Source organism: Hyla sarda, chromosome 1 (assembly GCF_029499605.1).
Source record: "Hyla sarda isolate aHylSar1 chromosome 1, aHylSar1.hap1, whole genome shotgun sequence".
Classification (NCBI taxonomy): Eukaryota; Metazoa; Chordata; class Amphibia; order Anura; family Hylidae; genus Hyla; species Hyla sarda.
In genome coordinates this window covers 213,609,067-213,627,820 of record NC_079189.1, presented here as the reverse complement: position 1 = coordinate 213,627,820, position 18,754 = coordinate 213,609,067, and the positions used below count along the sequence as shown (strand labels likewise).

The 18,754-nt window shown below is 47.8% G+C and overlaps 1 protein-coding gene across 2 annotated transcripts in view; it reads right to left on the bottom strand.

The window, feature by feature from the left end:
• PKD2 (polycystin 2, transient receptor potential cation channel) overlaps window positions 1-6,403 on the bottom strand; it is a 67,270-nt gene extending 60,867 nt beyond the window's left edge. For both annotated transcript variants that reach the window (XM_056568412.1, XM_056568422.1), the window contains exon 1: window positions 5,651-6,403. In XM_056568412.1, coding sequence (XP_056424387.1) covers window positions 5,651-6,158 — 508 coding nt within the window. In that variant the 5' untranslated portion in view covers window positions 6,159-6,403. The remainder of the gene's footprint in view (window positions 1-5,650) is intronic.
• Window positions 6,404-18,754: the final 12,351 nt, after the last annotated feature.

Here is an 18,754-nt window from a genome sequence, read left to right as displayed (position 1 = left end):
ACGGGAGCGGACGGTTTTCGCCCCTCCCAACCGGATCCAGCAACCATACACTACAAACGTAATGTGAAAGCACCCTTATATAGGTTTTATTTTGTTTTACTTCTTTTAAAAAAAATCATAACTTTTTGTACAAAAATTTGCATGTTTAATAATGTCCTCTTCCAAATCCCTATAACTTTTCTATTTTTCCGTATATATGGATGTGTGAGGGCTCATTTTTTTTGTGCCGTGATCTGGAGTTTCTATTGGTACCATTTTTGTTTTCATAGGATTTTTTGATTGCTTTTTATACATTTTAGGATACACAAAGTGACAAAAAAGGGAGGAAAAAAAGCAAATTGGACATAATGTCACACCAAACTTCAAAAATGGGCTGGACAAAATTATTGGCACCCTTAACTTCATATTTGGCTGCACACCCTTTGGAAAAAATTACTGAAATCAGTTGCTTCCTATAACCATCAATAAGATTCTTACACCTCTCAGGGTGCGTTCAAACTGAGCAAATCAAGAGGAATTCACGCTGAAAAATTTACGTGCTGAAAAAAGAATTTTTTTTTCGCGTGGAAATGGGGGAGAAAGAAGTGAAGGGTTTTTCAGCCATTTCAGCGCGAATTCCGCGCAAATTCCGCGCAAATTCCACGCGAAAATGATGTTGGGCAGAATTTTTTTTATACCATTGACTTCTATTGATTTCTGCTAGCGGATTCCGCTTGTAGAATGAACATGCTTTTTCTTCAAGCGGAATTTCTGCAGTGTGAACAGGACAGCGGAAAAAACATTAAAGTCAATGGGCAGAGGAGATGTGCATTAATTTCGAGCGGAGAATTCAAGAGGAATTACTCGAGTAAATTCCTCTTGAATTACTCAGTGTGAACGCACCCCCAGCAGGAATGTTGGACCACTCTTCCTTTGCAAACTGTTCCAGGTCTCTCTTATTGGAAGGGCGCCTTTTCCCAACAGCAATTTTAAGATCTCTCCACAGGTGTTCAATGGATTTAGATCTGGACTCATTGCTGCCACTTCAGAACTCTCCAGCGCTTTGTTGCCATCCATTTCTGGGTTCTTTTTGACATATGTTTGAGGTCATTGTCCTGCTGGAAGACCCAAGATCTCGGACGCAAACCCAGCTTTCTGACACTGGGCTGTACAGTGCGACCCAAAATCCCAGATTTCATGATGCCTTGCGCACATTCAAGGCACCCAGTGCCAGAGGCAGCAGAACAACCCCAAAACATCATTGAACCTCCACCATATTTCACTGTAGGTACCGTGTTTTTTTCTTTGTAGGCCTCATTCCATTTTCGGTAAACAGTAGAATGATGTGCTTTACCAAAAAGCTCTATCTTGGTCTCATCTGTCCACAAGGCGTTCTCCCAGAAGGATTTTGGCTTACTCAAGTTCATTTTGGCAAAATGTAGTCTTGCTTTTTTATGTCTCTGTGTCAGCAGTGGGGTCCTCCTGGGTCTCCTGCCATAGTGTTTCATTTCATTTAAATGTCGAAGGATAGTTCGCGCTGACACTGATGCTCTCTGAGCCTGCAGGACAGATTGAATATCTTTGGAACTTGTTTGGGGCTGCTTATCCACCATCCGGACTATCCTGCATTAACACCTTTCATACATTTTTCTCTTCCGTCCACGCCCAGGGAGATTAGCTACAGTGCCATGAGTTGTAAACTTCTTGATAATGTTACACACTGTGGACAAAGGCAATTCTAGATCTCTGGAGATGGACTTGTAACCTTGAGATTAGAGCTGGGCGGTATGACCAAATATGTGTATCACAGTATTTTTGTAACTTATGGCGGTTCCACGGTATATAACGGTATTTCTTTCACCCCCCAAATCATGTTACCCGCCAGCGCTGTTCTGCTTGCCTCCAATTAATTATCAGCCCAGCGGGGTACTACTCACATATGCCACCCGCAAGCACTGCCCTCCTCCTCTTTGTTGGGGGCCGCTGGCGATGGAACTCTATACTGTATGCCAGTGGTCTCCAACCTGCAGACCTCCAGAAGTTGCAAAACTAGCCAACGGCTGTCCGGGCATGCTGGGAGTTGTAGTTTTGCAACAGCTGGAGGTCTGCAGGTTTGAGATCACTGCTGGCATGCTGGCCGGAGCGATGTCCCGCCCCGGCAGGTGATAGGCTGAGCCCACTGTCATCTAAGAAGCCAGCTTCTTACATGACAGTGGGCTCAGCCTATCACCTGCCGGGGCGGGACATTGCTGCGGCCGGTGATAGGCTGACAGCTGTCCGACGTTCCCGTCCCCAGCGTAAGGCCGACGTAGGTAAGTTAAAGTTTATTTTCTTTATCTTTTGCAGCCCGGGCATAGGGATACAGTGTACAGCAGTGGTCTCAAACCTGCGGACCTCCAGCTGTTGCAAGACTACAACTCCCAGCATGCCCGGACAGCATGCTGGGAGTTGTAGTTTTGCAACATCTGGAGGTCCGCAGGTTGGAGACCACTGGCGTCAGTATAGAGTTCCGTCGCCAGCTGCCCCCAACAAAGAGGAGGAGGGCAGTGCTTGCGGGCGACATGTGAGTAGTAGTACCCTGCTGGGCTGATAATTAATTGGGGGCAAGCAGAACAGCGCTGGCGGGTCACATGATTTGGTGGCGGGGAGCAGAACAGCGCTGGCGAGTCACATGATTTGGTGGCGGGGAGCAGAACAGCGCTGGCGGGTCACATGATTTGGTGGCGGGGAGCAGAACAGCGCTGGCGGGTCACATGATTTGGTGGGGGGGGAGCAGAACAGCGCTGGCGGGTCACATGATTTGGTGGGGGCAAGCAGAACAGCGCTGGCGGGTCACATATAATTAGTTCCCCGATGTGGGGACAGCGCTGCGCTGGGCTGATAATTCATTCCCGAGGGGGAGGGGCCAAACTGGTATTGCAATATGGGAAAAATTAATATCGTGCAGCCCAAAAAATTCTGTATTCGGTATATACCAATATACCGCCCAGCCCTACTTGAGATTGTTGATATTTTTCCACAATTTTGGTTCTCAAGTTCTCAGACAGTTCTCTTCTCCTCTTTCTGTTGTCCATGCTTAGTGTGGCACACACAGACACACAATGCAAAGACGAAGTGAACTTCTCTCATTTTTATCTGCTTTCAGGTGTGATTTTTTTTATTGCCCACACCTGTTATTTGCCCCAGGCGAGTTTAAAGGAGCATCTCATGCTTGAAACAATCTTATTTTTCCATTATTTTCAAAGGGTGCCAATAATTTTGTCCAGCCCATTTTTGGAGTGTGGTGTGACATTATGTCCAATTTGCTTTTTCCCTCTCTTTTTTCGTTTGGTTCCAATACACACAAAGGGAATAAACATGTGTATAGCAAAACATGTGTTACTGCAATCTTTTCTGTGAGAAATACTTCATTTTCTTGAAAAATGTCAGGGGTGCAAACATTTACGGCCATGACCTGTATGTGCAAATGTGGCTGTAACTGGAACAGGCGGGGTTTTCAGGAACCTAGTGGCACTATGATGTCAGCGCCTCCCGCTTATGAATATTCATCCTCCCTCCGGCTCTCACTCTCCCCGCCGCTCCTAGCTGGTCTTCACTGCGCATGTCAGGAAGCGGCACATGCGCAGTGAATACCGGTTTGGAGCGTCAGGGAGAGTGAGAGCCGGAGGGAGGGGGGATAAATATTCATAAGCGGACGGCGCTACAGTAGGGCGGCGCTGATGTCACAGTGCCACTAGGCTCCTGAAAACCTTGCTTGTGCCAGTTACAGACACATTTGCATATATAGAAAAACTAAGATTGCAGGCGAACGGCAGGACGGATCCGGGCAAGGTAGGGATCATATGAATCAGCGTCCCCCGCACTATCAGTCAGTACCTGTGGTTAGTGCAGGAGTGAACATGTGACAGTTTTCTTTTAAATGACAGATCTCGGAGTGATGACCGATGTCCGTCGTCAATACCAGTAGTTGTCAGCTGCTGTGTCAGAGGCTCTCAAAGACATTAGATGGTCAGCTGATCCTACCAAATTCGGTGGGTCCAGATAACACTTATCTATTGTGATCAGCATAGTCCCTTACCTACCATGGCAACCCATCAGTATCCCTGCTTTTGTCTAAAAACTTGCATAACTCTATTGACAACAGCAACTACGGGGTTAAATAGCAGAGGTCAGAGTTATGGGGGAGATTTATCAATACCTGTCCAGAGGAAAAGTTGTCCAGTTGCCCATAGCAACCAATCAGATCGCTTATTTTATTTTTAACAAGGCCTCTGCAAAATGAAAGAAGTGATCTGATTGGTTGCTATGCGCAACTTTTCCTCTGCACTGGTTTTGATAAATCTCCGCCAGTGTGTTGTGAGAAGAGTTAACTGTTTTTTTCTGAGTATTGGGAACATGCCATAAAGCTGTGGCTACTTTCCCCAGCATCACTCCCATGCTTTCTATGTATTACACTGGAAGTTGATCACTAGATTTCCCTGAAGCCATCAGGGCTAGGAAATAGAGCAGGGGTCTCAGAGTGGGGTTGTTTTGGCAGCAGCCCATGGATTCAGAAATGTGGAAATTTCAGCAACAAATCAACTGTGTGTGAATTTACCCCTCAGTGCCTGTGATGAGCAAATTGCTTTAAAAGGTTGGGTCACATGGGCCATATTTTGCTGCTGCGTATTTTCCTACCCATTGAAGTAGCAAAATCACCTGCAAAAAATATGAAGAAAAATATGGCACGTGACCCTACCCTAAATCAGAACGTCCGTCCCCCCCAATCAGCACTAGTACCTGTGACTATATTTGTCCTGTGCCACCCGAAGAGGCACCCTATTATAATAAAAAAGAAACGTATTCTCTGCTTGTGCCATAGGGGGTGGAGAAGCTGCTGGTAGGTGCCAGGATGTGTGCGCCCTAATCCCCCCTGCCAGGGTTTATTCACATCCGAGAACATGGGCATGTGATTACATTCCCGATCCCCTGGGCTCTGGCACCCTGACCCTACTGGCAGCCCACCCTGTATACAGATCAGTAGTGTATGGTACAATACATTTCTCCCCTGGGCTCTGGCACCCTGACCCTACTGGCAGCCCACCCTGTATACAGAATTGTAGTTGCCAAACTGAAGTTGCCATTTTGCCAAACACATTCGTTGCTATGAAAATTGTGAAATTTGCAGAAAATCCTTCAATCCCATGAACCACTGCGCCTTTTGTTTTCTGTATAAACTGGTCCTGAGAAGTCACTGATCAAGGACATGTGGATACCAGCAGGTCACAATAGAATGATGGCATCCCACTGTACTGTGAAACCATTATGGTTAACCCTTTGGGGTGCACATATCTTGTGTGCCTACAATATGACACGGTGACACAGCGCTCATTCCCCAAACACTGGTCGCTGGCAGAATGATAGTTCTAGGAGCACTCAGAAATGCGCCACCTCCATAGACGGCAATACATTTCCAAGTGGATTCCTCCACATGTACAGTGCAGCAGAATCCCATTGAAAACAATAGGACTCTGCTGCAACGGAATATCTGGGAGTAATATTTCTGCCGGATTCCATCGGTTCCACTGTGTGAACATGGCTAGAAGTTTTTTTTAAACTCCAGAAAAGTTCCTCCAGCATACCATGTGCACACTGGGTGAGACCTAGGGGGCAGCCTGGGTGCAGGGCTTACCTTTGAGGGTGTGCAGGATCCTGACAACTCCCTGCTGCTCCGTGGGCTGCTCGGTGCCCTGGCCGGCTCTGCCTCCTTCGGTGCCCGGCTCACCCCTCCTCCTGCGGCCCCTCTGGGCCTGGCTGCCCATGCTGTTGGCATGATGATGATGATAGCCGACCAGCCCGGTGCTGCCCCCGCTGCTAGACGACACCAGAGAAGATGACCTCCTGCCCGGCCCGGAGGGATGCCACTCCACGTCCATCTCCACCACCATGCCCTCCTCGCCGTCCTCCTCCTCCTCCATTCCGTCTTCTTCAGCCTCAAAGCCGGGGTTGTCCCTGCTCCACGCCTGACGGGAGCAGGAAGACAGGGGGGACGGGGTGGATCCGCCAGGGGGCAGCCGGAGGGCCGGGGCGGGGGGCAGGGTATCCATCTCCAGCACAGTGGGGGAGGACGTGGCTGGCAGCGGCCTCTTCTTCCTCTCCTCTCCCTCCAGCTCCGGCTTCACTTTGCTGGGGTTCACCATGCTGCAGTAAGGCGCTCCCTCCGCCCGACAACAACAGCAGTCTCCTTCGGGGTCTCCACTCTCCGCCCTCCTTCCTCACACTCAGCCCCGTTATCCGGAGCAGGAAAGGGCTGCGCTCCCGCCCTCACTGCCCAGTACAGGCACAGGCTGCTGCTTAACCCCTCGGTGCCCACTTCTAGACCCTTCTACTAGGCACAGAGGGGCAAATAGTGGTCCTTGTCCTCTCTATGAAGAGAATGGATAGGAATGTTTCAGGGTCTGGTCTCCAGGCAACGGGGTAAACACAGTCCCCTAATATGGAGGAGGGAGGGGAGCTGAGGAACAAGCGGCGCCATAGTGTGCAGGCAGCAGTGTTACTTCATAGCAGTCCAGTGCTCCCTCACCACAATATTATTGGTCACAAGACGACCATTGTATGCTGAGACCAGGACTCTACAGAAACCTGGTACTGTAAGGGTATGTTCACACTGAGGACTTGGGGCGGAAATCAAGCAGAAATTTTCTGCCTCAAAATATTGTTACTTTTCCACAAGAACTCACAGAGATTTCGAGCGGAATTCCACACGCGGAAATGAAAATTTCAAGCGGAGGAGGAGAAGAGTATAATATATATATATTATCCTCTTTTTTTTCATGCAGAAATTCTGCGCGAATTTCGGGCCATTTCCGCGCCAATTCTGCGTGGAAATGCTTCTGACTGAAAAAAAAAAATAACATTGATCTCTATGGGAGAACGACGCTGATTCCGCCTGCAAGAAAGAACATGTTCTTTCTTCAAGCGGAACAGACTTCCTCGTCAGAATTCTGCTTGAGGAAATTCCTCAGTGTGAACTGAGGGGCAGAAATTCTGCACAGCTCTATGGGGATTTTCACTGCTGAATGAATTGGAGAGGAAAAAGAAAGCAGAATTACTCGTGGAAATTCCTCTCCAATTCCTCAGTGTGAACATACCCTAATTGGTTATGAAACCCCTAAAATATCATCTAAAAATAAGAGAAAGCGAGGAATAAAGAAAATAATTAGATAACTAACATAGGTAAAGCAAGTTCTTATATATAAAGTAAGAAAGAGCTGCTGGAAGCTGTAAATCACTGTCTATGTCATTGGTCTTCAACCTGCGGCCCTCCAGATGTTGCAAAACTACAACTCCCAGCATGCCCGGACAGCCAACGGCTGTCCGGGCATGCTGGGAGTTGTAGTTTTGCAACATCTGGAGGTCCGCAGGTTGAGGACCACTGGTCTATGTAGAGGACAGGAGCTTCTTCAGCGTCCTGTACAGTACACAAAGGCCCAGATTTATCATACTGTGTATGAGAAAAAAAACTGATTTTCCCACAGCAACCAATCACAGCTCAGCTAACGATATGAGGTAAAGTGAAACCTGAGCTGTGATTGGTTGTTGTGAGAAAAATCCCTCTATTTTTTCTTTCACACAGTTTGATAAATCTGGGCCAGAGTGTCCTAAAAAGGTAACATGGAGCTGCCCTTACCTGGTGTCTAAAGGAGCAGCTAACCATGGCATAGGTTAAGAGTAGTACAGAACATGTAGTACCTCCCTGGGATAGGTCGTACCAGTTGACACCAGCGTCAGGAGCCTCTATCATAGGTTCCATCAAAAATACTCGACAAAATAGTGCAGCATACTGTTTTGACTGGAGAAAGGCCACACAACATGACAAACACTTATTGGACCCCATTAACCCCTTAAGGACTCAGCCCATTTTGGCCTTAAGGACTCAGACAATTTAATTTTTACGTTTTCATTTTTTCCTCCTCGCCTTCTAAAAATCATAACTCTTTTATATTTTCATCCACAGACTAGTATGAGGGCTTGTTTTTTGCGCGACCAGTTGTCCTTTGTAATGACATCACTCATTATATCATAAAATGTATGGCGCAACCAAAAAACACTATTTTTGTGGGGAAATTAAAACGAAAAACGCAATTTTGCTAATTTTGGAAGGTTTTGTTTTCACACCGTACAATTTATGGTAAAAATGACATGTGTTCTTTATTCTGAGGGTCAATACGATTAAAATGATACCCATTATTATATACTTTTATATTATTGTTGCGCTTAAAAAAATCACAAACTTTTTAACCAAATTAGTACGTTTATAATCCCTTTATTTTGATGACCTCTAACTTTTTTATTTTTCCGTATAAGCGGCGGTATGGGGGCTCATTTTTTGCGCCATGATCTGTACTTTTTTTTGATACCACATTTGCATATAAAAAACTTTTAATATATTTTTTATAATTTTTTTTTAAATAAAATGTATTAAAAAAGTAGGAATTTTGGACTTTTTTTATTTTTTTTCGTTCACGCCGTTCACCGTACGGGATCATTAACATTTTATTTTAATAGTTCGGACATTTTCGCACGCGGCGATACCAAATATGTCTATAAAAAATGTTTTTTACGCTTTTTGGGGGTAAAATAGGAAAAAACGGACGTTTTACTTTTTTATTGGGGGAGGGGATTTTTCACTTTTTTTTAACTTTTACTTTTACATTTTTTTACATTTTTTTTTACACTTGAATAGTCCCCATAGGGGACTATTCATAGCAATACCATGATTGCTAATACTGATCTGTTCTATGTATAGGACATAGAACAGATCAGTATTATCGGTCATCTCCTGCTCTGGTCTGCTCGATCACAGACCAGAGCAGGAGACGCCGGGAGCCGCACGGAGGAAGGAGAGGGGACCTCCGTGCGGCGTTATGAATGATCGGATCCCCGCAGCAGCGCTGCGGGCGATCCGATCGTTCATTTAAATCGCGAACTGCCGCAGATGCCGGGATCTGTATTGATCCCGGCACCTGAGGGGTTAATGGCGGACGCCCGCGAGATCGCGGGCGTCGGCCATTGCCGGCGGGTCCCTGGCTGCGATCAGCAGCCGGGATCAGCCGCGCATGACACGGGCATCGCTCCGATGCCCGCGGTTATGCTTAGGACGTAAATGTACGTCCTGGTGCGTTAAGTACCACCTCACCAGGACGTACATTTACGTCCTGCGTCCTTAAGGGGTTAAGGTCATTGGGGTTTGTTGGGCGCTGTTGGTTTCAGACATGGAATGGATCTACTGGTCTCATTATTTCTATTCTGCTTCAATAACAGCAGCCTTAAAGGGGTACTCTGGTGGAAAACAATTTTTTTTTATCAACTGGTGCCAGAAAGTTAAACAGATTTGTAAATTACTTCTATTTAAAAATCGTAATCCTTCCAGTACTTATCAGCTGCTGTATGCTACATAGGAAGATCTTTTCTTTTTGAATTTCTTTTCTGTTTGACCACAGTGCTCTCTGCTGACACCTCTGTCCATGACAGCAACTGTCCAGAGTAGGAGCAAATCCCCATAGCAAACCAGTACCCCTTTAACTCTTAGGATAATTGCACATCAACATCACAACTCCGTCACGACATGACAAACACAGAGCCAGACAATGATAGGTCGCATATTGTCATCCCTGAACAACTTCCTCAGGGGTCCTATCACAATTTTATGCTACGTGTCACAACTTAACTCCTTACACATCATGGGCCAAGAGCTCTGTACCCGACCATGGAGGTTTGCTGCAAGTTAGCGGCGGATTTCACACAGCTAAATCACTGCATGAAATCTGCTGTGAACCCCTAGTGCAGGGGTACTCAACTACTCTTAGTAGGGGTCCGCTTATCCAGGTCTGCCATCCGGTGAAGGTCCGAGCTAAACGCTAAGACCTGGTTCACACCTAGCGGCCGCAGTGCCATGCCAGAAACAGGTGCTGCCTGTTGTAAAACATTATTTGTTAAGTCATAATCGTTCTCCAACTGCCAGACACTGTGCCCCTGGTATAATACTGACACACTGTGCCCCTGGTATAATACTGCCACACACTGTGCCCCTGGTATAATACTGCCACACACTGTGCCCCTGGTATAATACTGCCACACACTGTGCCCCTGGTATAATACTGCCACACACTGGGCCCCTGGTATAATACTGCCACACACTGGGCCCCTGGTATAATACTGCCACACACTTTGCCCCTGGTATAATACTGCCACACACTGTGCCCCTGGTATAATACTGCCACACACTTTGCCCCTGGTATAATACTGCCACACACTGTGCCCCTGGTATAATACTGCCACACACTGTGCCCCTGGTATAATACTGCCACACACTGTGCGCCTGGTATAATGCTGCCACACATTGGGCCCCTGGTATAATGCTGCCACACACTGCGCACCTGGTATAATACTTCCACACACTGTGCCCTTGGTATAATACTGCCACACACTGTGCCTCTGGTATAATACTTCCACACACTGTGCCCCTGGTATAATACTGCCACACACTGTGCGCCTGGTATAATACTGACACACTGTGCCCCCTGGTATACTTGATGAGGGTATATAAACCCCCTATATGGCGTTCTCATGGTCATTGCTCCCTAACCTCTGAAGATGTCACATGAAGTGACAAAACATGTTATGGGGGGCAGTGTGAGGAATTTTAACATCAGCATCAGCAACAACTATCAGCACACACTGCAGGTGTGCTGATTACTAAAAATTCAATGTCAGTCCAAATGGACAACAGAGTATAGAGATCACAGAGTGTGCTCATGATGCTGGGTTTTTAATTCATTTTCAGCTCATATAATTTGTTTCTTCAGTTAATAAAAGTTAAGTTTTAAACAAATTACAGTGATGGATAACAAGTGGACTTTTTTACTCAGTCCTTTTGGACTGAGTTGCAGTATATAATAACCTGGTATAATACTGACACACTGTGCCCCTGAATATAATACTACTACATGCTGTGTACCTAAATATAATGCTGTCAAACACCATGCCCCTGATATAATACCTCCATACACCCTGTTTCTGAGTATAATACTGCCATTTAAGCCTGCCCCTCATATGAACTGTGCCATGATGCCTCTCCCCATATAAACTATGCCACTATGCCTGCCCCCCCCCCCATGTTAACTCTCCAGCTGTTGCAAAACTACAACTCCCATCATGCAGACCGAAAAGCATAATGGGAGCTGTAGTTGTGAGACAACTGTAGAGTTAAAGGTTGTAAAATACCTGTAATACACTTACTTCCAGACTGGGAGAAAAAATAGGTCTGGGCATATTAGACTATGCAGCCCATTTTTTTTACGGTGGGGGTCGTATCAGTCAACACCCATTAAAATAAAATGAGCTGCTTACTCTAAAATCCCCTCGGTTTAAGTGGCTCTCCAGCTGTTGCAAAGCTTCAGTCATTATGGGAGTTGTAGTTTTGTAACAGTTGGACAGCCACAGATTGGGGTACAGTGTCACCCATCATCACTGCAGAAATTACAAATGACTACAGCTCTGATGGGACAGTCAGGACAATACACAATTGTATAATGACTCACAGGAGACGTCTTCTCTGTTGTCTTTACTTTTCTTCTTCCTCTGGTCTTTGTCTTCTTTCAGCTCCATCTTCTCTGCAGAGTCTGACGCCTGCACATCATTGGTTACTTTATTAGTAGATCCTCATCCTTTGTATAAAGACAATAATCATTATAACCCTGTCAGGCATTGTCACAATCACACCCTATCGGTCCAGCCAAGACGCTAGAGAGAGTGTTATGGTGCAAGGGTTAAAGTCGCCAGACCTCTGGGTATCCACTACTAGTCCCAGCAAGTCACCAAATTAACCCTTAGATAAACGTGTTTCAACCGAGCTGCCTTCAGAAAGGTGAGCTCATATATTTAGAGATCAAAGACCAGAGCTGATTAATTAAACATTTAATCCGATAAAAGGTATCACAGTGCTGACTATATAAAAATACAGAAACAAATGACATGCAGTTACAAAAATATATAAAAGAGTTTAGCAAGTTCAGAAAGCAAAAATTAAGTTCTTACAGCGTAATATTATAGCAGTCCATGAGAGTGGGTCTCCAGCTGTTCTTAGGATGGTCTTGTCAGCTTGGGGCACAGATCTTAACAACCTGAGTCTAGTATTGTTTTTAAATATATCTATCTCCTTTTTGGAGGGACTCCATTCCCCCCTCCCCTCTGGTCCCACCGGGGGGGGGGGGCATCTCTTAATCTCTTATCTCATATATGGGACCAGAGACCCCTTACATCCTGCTACTTCAAAGAAACTCCTGACTTCAAACAAACAACAAGCCAGGCCCCCTAATAAACTGCAATACACAAACAGGGACACACCGTCTGAATGACCCCTCACCCATGTCCTGGATAATACAGTACACACAGTATAATTATAATACACATATATGATTTAATACTCAGGCCTGGGCCTGACACCTCCCCCTTTAGATGGGGACAGGGAGATCTTGCCTTTCCAGGCTGATAGACCTGTCTCCTTTACTCCTCTATTTCTCCCTGACGCGATCGTACCAGTACTTCCGCCTGGACTGGGCTGCTGTGAGGTTGTCATGTACCAGCCCAGTCAGTGTCTGCATTCTATCCCTGAATCTCAGAACATACTCCACCACAGAAGTCTCAGGGGCAGGTGGCCCCCCTTCCCATTCTCCATTAACTAAATCTCGGGGTCCCCGCACTTTGTGACCATACAATAACTTAAAGGGCGAGAAACCTGTAGACTCTTGGGGTAAGCAAATAACAGATAAGGTAAATACTGTTCCCAGTCTCTGCCCTCCGATTCTGCAAATGTTTTTATTTGTTTCAAGGGTACCGATATGACTGGTAAGGGAACTAGGGGAACACGAGTAACATCCCCAGACTTACCCACCCTCATGCAGACAGCAGCAGTACCCATACCCGGCCAGTAGAAATTGTGTGCCAACCTCAGCGGCTCTTTCCTGTACTGCCTTTCTCTCTCCTGGGCCCCTAACATGCCTTTGGAAAGGGACTCCCAGTACAAGATATAATTTTCCCAATATACCCGATGCCCATCTGTGTCAACACCTGTATGCTCAGCAAGTTGTCTCAGCCCTTCAAGGGAAGAGTCACTGCGCAGAGCTCCCCGGAAATGCTCATTTCCCTCCTCCTCCTTAGGCTCACAGGATTGGGACATATCGCTCACTGCTGATCCCTCATCCTTCTTGGGCTTACAGGATTGGGACATAAAGCTCACTGCTGATCCCTCATCCTTCTTAGGCTCACAGGATTGGGACATAAAGCTCACTGCTGATCCCTCATCCTTCTTAGGCTCACAGGATTGGGACATAAAGCTCACTGCTGATCCCTCATCCTTCTTAGGCTCACAGGATTGGGACATAAAGCTCACTGCTGATCCCTCATCCTTCTTAGGCTCACAGGATTGGGACATAAAGCTCACTGCTGATCTCTCATCCTTCTTAGGCTCACAGGATTGGGACATAAAGCTCACTGCTGATCCCTCATCCTTAAATGTCACCAGGGGCACACCAACCCCTCCCCCTAGCCCATCTCCACTAGGTTTTGGCATTGGCAATGCATTGTCACCGCATTTTACAATACACCCCATTCCACTTTTAGGAAACATTACTGGTTCAGTCACAGGTAAACAATTATCAATCCCCTGCACCCCCTCCCAGTTACCACATTTCGCAGTGTCTCCCAAAGTCTCGCACAGTACCTCAGAATGAACAGGGTGCTCTCCCAGCCCATCCGGTGTGCAGGTAGTGTCCTCTGGAGCATAATGACAGAGCATCCGACCCAAATCATTCCCCAGCAGAACATTAACAGGGATGTCCTCAGAGACCCCCACCTCCCGCAAACCCTTGCCTGTTCCCCAATCCAGGTACACACGGGCCATGGGCACAGCAGGCCGCACACCTCCAATTCCTTTTAAAGCCATGGTTCTTCCAGGGATTATGTCCTCTGTATCCACCACTTCAGGCCGCACTAAGGTAAAGGAGGCCCTAGAATCTCGCAAACCCACTGTCACCTGTTCACCTACAGTTACACTCTGCAGGTTATCCGCTCTTTTCTCCACCACTCCGGACACCAGAAGAACGGCTGTGTGTCCTCCAGCTACTGGTGGAGAATCCTTTTTGTTGGGGCAAGTGGCACTCAGGTGCCCAACATTGTTGCATCTGTAACATCGGCGGGTGTCCCCCTGACCCAATGTGGCTCCTGTTGCTTTTGGACTTGCTCCGGCTTGTGCAGATCCACGCTTTGCTGTCGGTGCCCGGTTGTTGGCGAAGTCATCTCCAAGTTCTGCTGCTTCTGTTGCTGTCTTGGGCTTGCGGTCCAATATCCACTCTCTGGCTTCAAAGCTCTGTGTTTGGAGAAACTGATCCAGGACCATCAAGTCCTCCAGGGCCTCATAGGTAGTGACTTGTAGGCCCCCAGTCCATAGCCTGAATACAGTCCTTAGCTGGCCTGCATGCTGAGTGCAGCTTTCTGTGGTGCTTTGTTGCAAAGTCCGAAACTTTTTCCGATAAGCCTCTGGAGTCAGATTTAAACTTTTTAGCAGGGCAGATTTTATTGCCTCATAGTCCTGGTCACTCTCAGAGGGAAGCGTAGCAAACACATCCAGAGCTTTCCCTCGCAACCGTGGGGTTAGATATCGTCCCCACTGTTCCTTAGGTAGATGGAACTGCCGGCAAACCTTTTCAAATCCCCTCAGGAACACATCCAGATCACCATCTTTCTCCAACATGGGGAAATGTTCCAAGCGGGGTTTGTGGTCTCCTTGATCCTGCACATCACTTCCTGCGGATGAAGCATCCCCTCTCAGCCTCAGAACCTCCAGTTCATGCCTCCGCTGGGCCTCTCTTTCTGCGGCTTGTGCCTGGGCCTCTCTTTCCGCGGCTTGTGTCTGGGCCTCTCTTTCTGCAGCTCGTGCCTGGGCCTCTCTTTCTGCCGTTCGTGCATCTCTCTCAGCAGTTTGGTACTGGAGAAGCAATTGGAGTTTCATATTGGCATCCACATTCCCAAGGTGTTGTAAGGCAGTCCGCATATAAGAGTCCAAGGCCTCATGGGGAGTACTGTCCTGATGGGGAGTAATGTTGCTGCGTTCCCCAGGAGATATCAGTCCTTGGATGGCAGTTCCAGCTGTAGGATTTTGTCTCATGCCACTCAGCTCTTCTGCAGGGGCATCATACTCCACAAGATCAGCAATAAGTTGTTCCTTGTTCTTTCCTGCAGTAGGGATGTCCTTTTCTTGGAACATTAGCTCCAGTGCAGGCTTGGACTGCTTGCGATATGCCTCCATATTTCCGAGATGAGACAGAGGAGGTAAAACAGGGGATGGGGAGGACAGAACTGTCTTGCACTCTTTTTGTATGTGTTTTAAACCAGCACTGAGCTCTGTCTTTGGAATTTACACACAAGAATATGTATGCAATTTCTTTTTAGTGCTAAGATTTCCCTACAGGTAAAATCCAGCAAGCACTAAAAATCTCTAAATATGTCCCGACGCTGCCACCAGTTGTCACGATCACATCCTATCGGTCCAGCCAAGACGCTAGAGAGATTGTGATGGTGCAAGGGTTAAAGCCGCCAGACGTCTGGGTATCCACTGCTAGTCCCATCAAGTCACCAAATTAACCCTTAGATAAACGTGTTTCACCCGAGCTGCCTTCAGAAAGGTGAGCTCATATATTTAGCGATCAAAGACCAGAGCTGATTAATTAAACATTTAATCCGATAAAAGGTATCACAGTGCTGACTATATAAAAATACAGAAACAAATGACATACAGTTACAAAAATATATAAAAGAGTTTAGCAAGTTCAGAAAGCAAAGATGAAGTTCTTACAGCGTAATATTATAGCAGTCCATGAGAGTGGGTCTCCAGCTGTTCTTAGGATGGTCTTGTCAGCTTGGGGCACAGATCTTAACAACCTGAGTCTAGCATTGTTTTTAAATATATCTATCTCCTTTTTGGAGGAACTCCATTTCCCCCTCCCCTCTGGTCCCACCAGGGGGGGCATCTCTTATCTCATATATGGGACCAGAGACCCGTTACATCCTGCTACTTCAAAGAAACTCCTGACTTCAAACAAACAACCAGCCAGGCCCCCTAATAAACTGCAATACACAAACAGGGACACACCGTCTGAATGACCCCTCACCCATGTCCTGGATAATACAGTACACACAGTACAATTATAATACACATATATGATTTAATACTCAGGCCTGGGCCTGACAGGCATCATGACCCCTAAAAATAATACTGCCAGACACTTTCCTCTGTTTGTCAGAATCCCACCCCTGTACTCCCCCCAGACCCCTTTTCCCCTCCTCCTGCAGACCCCAAGGGCTCCTCAACACTGTGGACATTTAGTTGGTAGAATGTCCGCTTGCTGCAGGCACCACAGAAGCCATTGGCGATAGGACTGCACGGATGTGCGCCATCTCTATAGATGATAACGCAGTCTGGTGGAATTCCACCAGCAGAATGGACAACATGTTTGATCTTTGGGTGTACGTCCATTCTGCTGGGGGAATTCCACTGTGGCGATTCTACAGTATGCACTGAGCAGCAGAAAACCATTACAAAAATTGGACTGCTGCAAGTAGATTTCCGCCAGAGGTTTGTCCTCAATGTGAATGGACCCCCTTTATTCTCCTGCAGACTCCTCTGCCCCCCAATACCCCTGCATTATTTATCTTTATACTTTTACGTCCCCCCAGACCCCTCTGTCCCCTTCTGCCTTAACACTCCCTACCCGCATCATTCATCTCCCCCAATACCCTTGCATCATTCATCACCCCCCCAAGACCAGACCCCTGCATCATTCATTCCACCCCAAGACCAGACCCCTGCATCATTCATCTTCCCCCCTCCACACAAAGACCCCTGCAGCATTCATCTCCCCCACAGACCCCTGCAGCATTTATCCCCCCCACCCCCAGGACCCCTGCAGCACTCATCCCCCCACCCCCAAGACCTCTGCAGCATTCATCACCCCCCAAGACCCCTGCAGCATTCATCACCTCCCCCAAGACCCCTGCAGCATTCATCACCCCCCAAGACCCCTGCAACATTCATGACCCCCCCACAGCCCCCTGCAGCATTCATCACCCCCCCCCCAAGACCCCTGCAGCATTCATCACCCCCCCCCAAGACCCCTGCAGCATTCATCACCCCCCAAGACCCCTGCAGCATTTATCACCCCCCCAAGACCCCTGCAGCATTCATCACCCCCCCAAGACCCCTGCAGCATTCATCACCTCCCCCCAAAGACTCTTGCAGCATTCATCACCCCCCAAGACCCCTGCAGCATGCATCACCCCCTCAAGACCCCTGCTGCATGCATCACCCCCCCAAGACCCCTGCAGCATTCATCACCCCCCCCCCAAAGACCCATGCAGCATTCATCACCCCCCAAGACCCCTGCAGCATTCATCACCCCCCCAAGACCCCTGCAGCATTCATCACCCCACCCCCCCAAGAACCCTGCAGCATTCATCACCCCCCATCCCCCCCAAGACCCCTGCAGCATTCATCACCTCCCTCCAAAGACTCTTGCAGCATTCATCACCCCCCAAGACCCCTGCAGCATGCATCACCCCCCCAAGACCCCTGCAGCACTCATCACCCCCCAAAGACCCCTGCAGCATTCATCACCCCCCAAGACCCCTGCAGCATTCATCACCCCCCCCCCAAGACCCCTGCAGCATTCATCACCCCCCCCCAAGAACCCTGCAGCATTCATCCCCCCCAAGTCCCCTGCAGCATTCATCACCCCACCCCCAAGACCCCTGCAGCATTCATCTCCCACCTCCCCCCATCGCGGATGACCCAGCCCCCCATACTTTGGCAGGGGCAGGGCCGTTTTTTCATTGGTCCATGTCAGCTGTCACTCACCGTTACAAGGCATGGTGGGTGAACACGTCACTGGGACCTCCAAAGGTCCTAAAGCAAAACCATAGAGTTTTCCACTTGATCACATGACCTGCAGGTCCTGTTACGCTACAAACAGGTAGACAATTCAATATATACACTTTTCATACTTATAACTGTATAAATATCAGATAGAACTACTATACATTTAGTGGCTAAGTGAGAGGTGACAAGGGGAAGACTAGAAAAGAGGGACCCCGACATCCTAGGGACTCTGACTATGGGGACCTCTACATAGGTAACATATAAAATACGGTACCGGGATACCACAGTTGTAAATATAAATGTACTTGTTGTCTTTTGCGGGACATATTACAGTTTTCACTACATATATATATGATTACTTTTGCAACAAACAATGGGCTACTGCTGCCTGCCATATTTAACCACTTAAGGACGCAGGACGTACTCAAACGGCCCCTTTTCCGAGTCCTTAAGGACTCAGGACGTTTGAGTACGTCCTGTCAAATCCCGGCCCCCCGCCGCTAGCTGGAGGGGAGCCGGTGCCCGATGCCTGCTGAAATCATTCAGCAGGCATCGTGGCATATCGCCCAGGGGGGTCATGATGACCCCCCCCATGTCGGCGATGGCCGCAGATCGCTGGCCAATTCAGTCCAGCTATTTGCGGCAGATTCCGGGTCAATCGGGTCTCCAGTGACCCGGTGACCCAGAATTACAGGCTGTTCGGGGCCGTCAGAGACGGCCCCGAACAGCCATAGCCAGCAGGGGTGAGGTGGCACTGGTGCCACCTCACGATCGCCCTGATTCGTCGGCTGGTTTCCCGGCCGA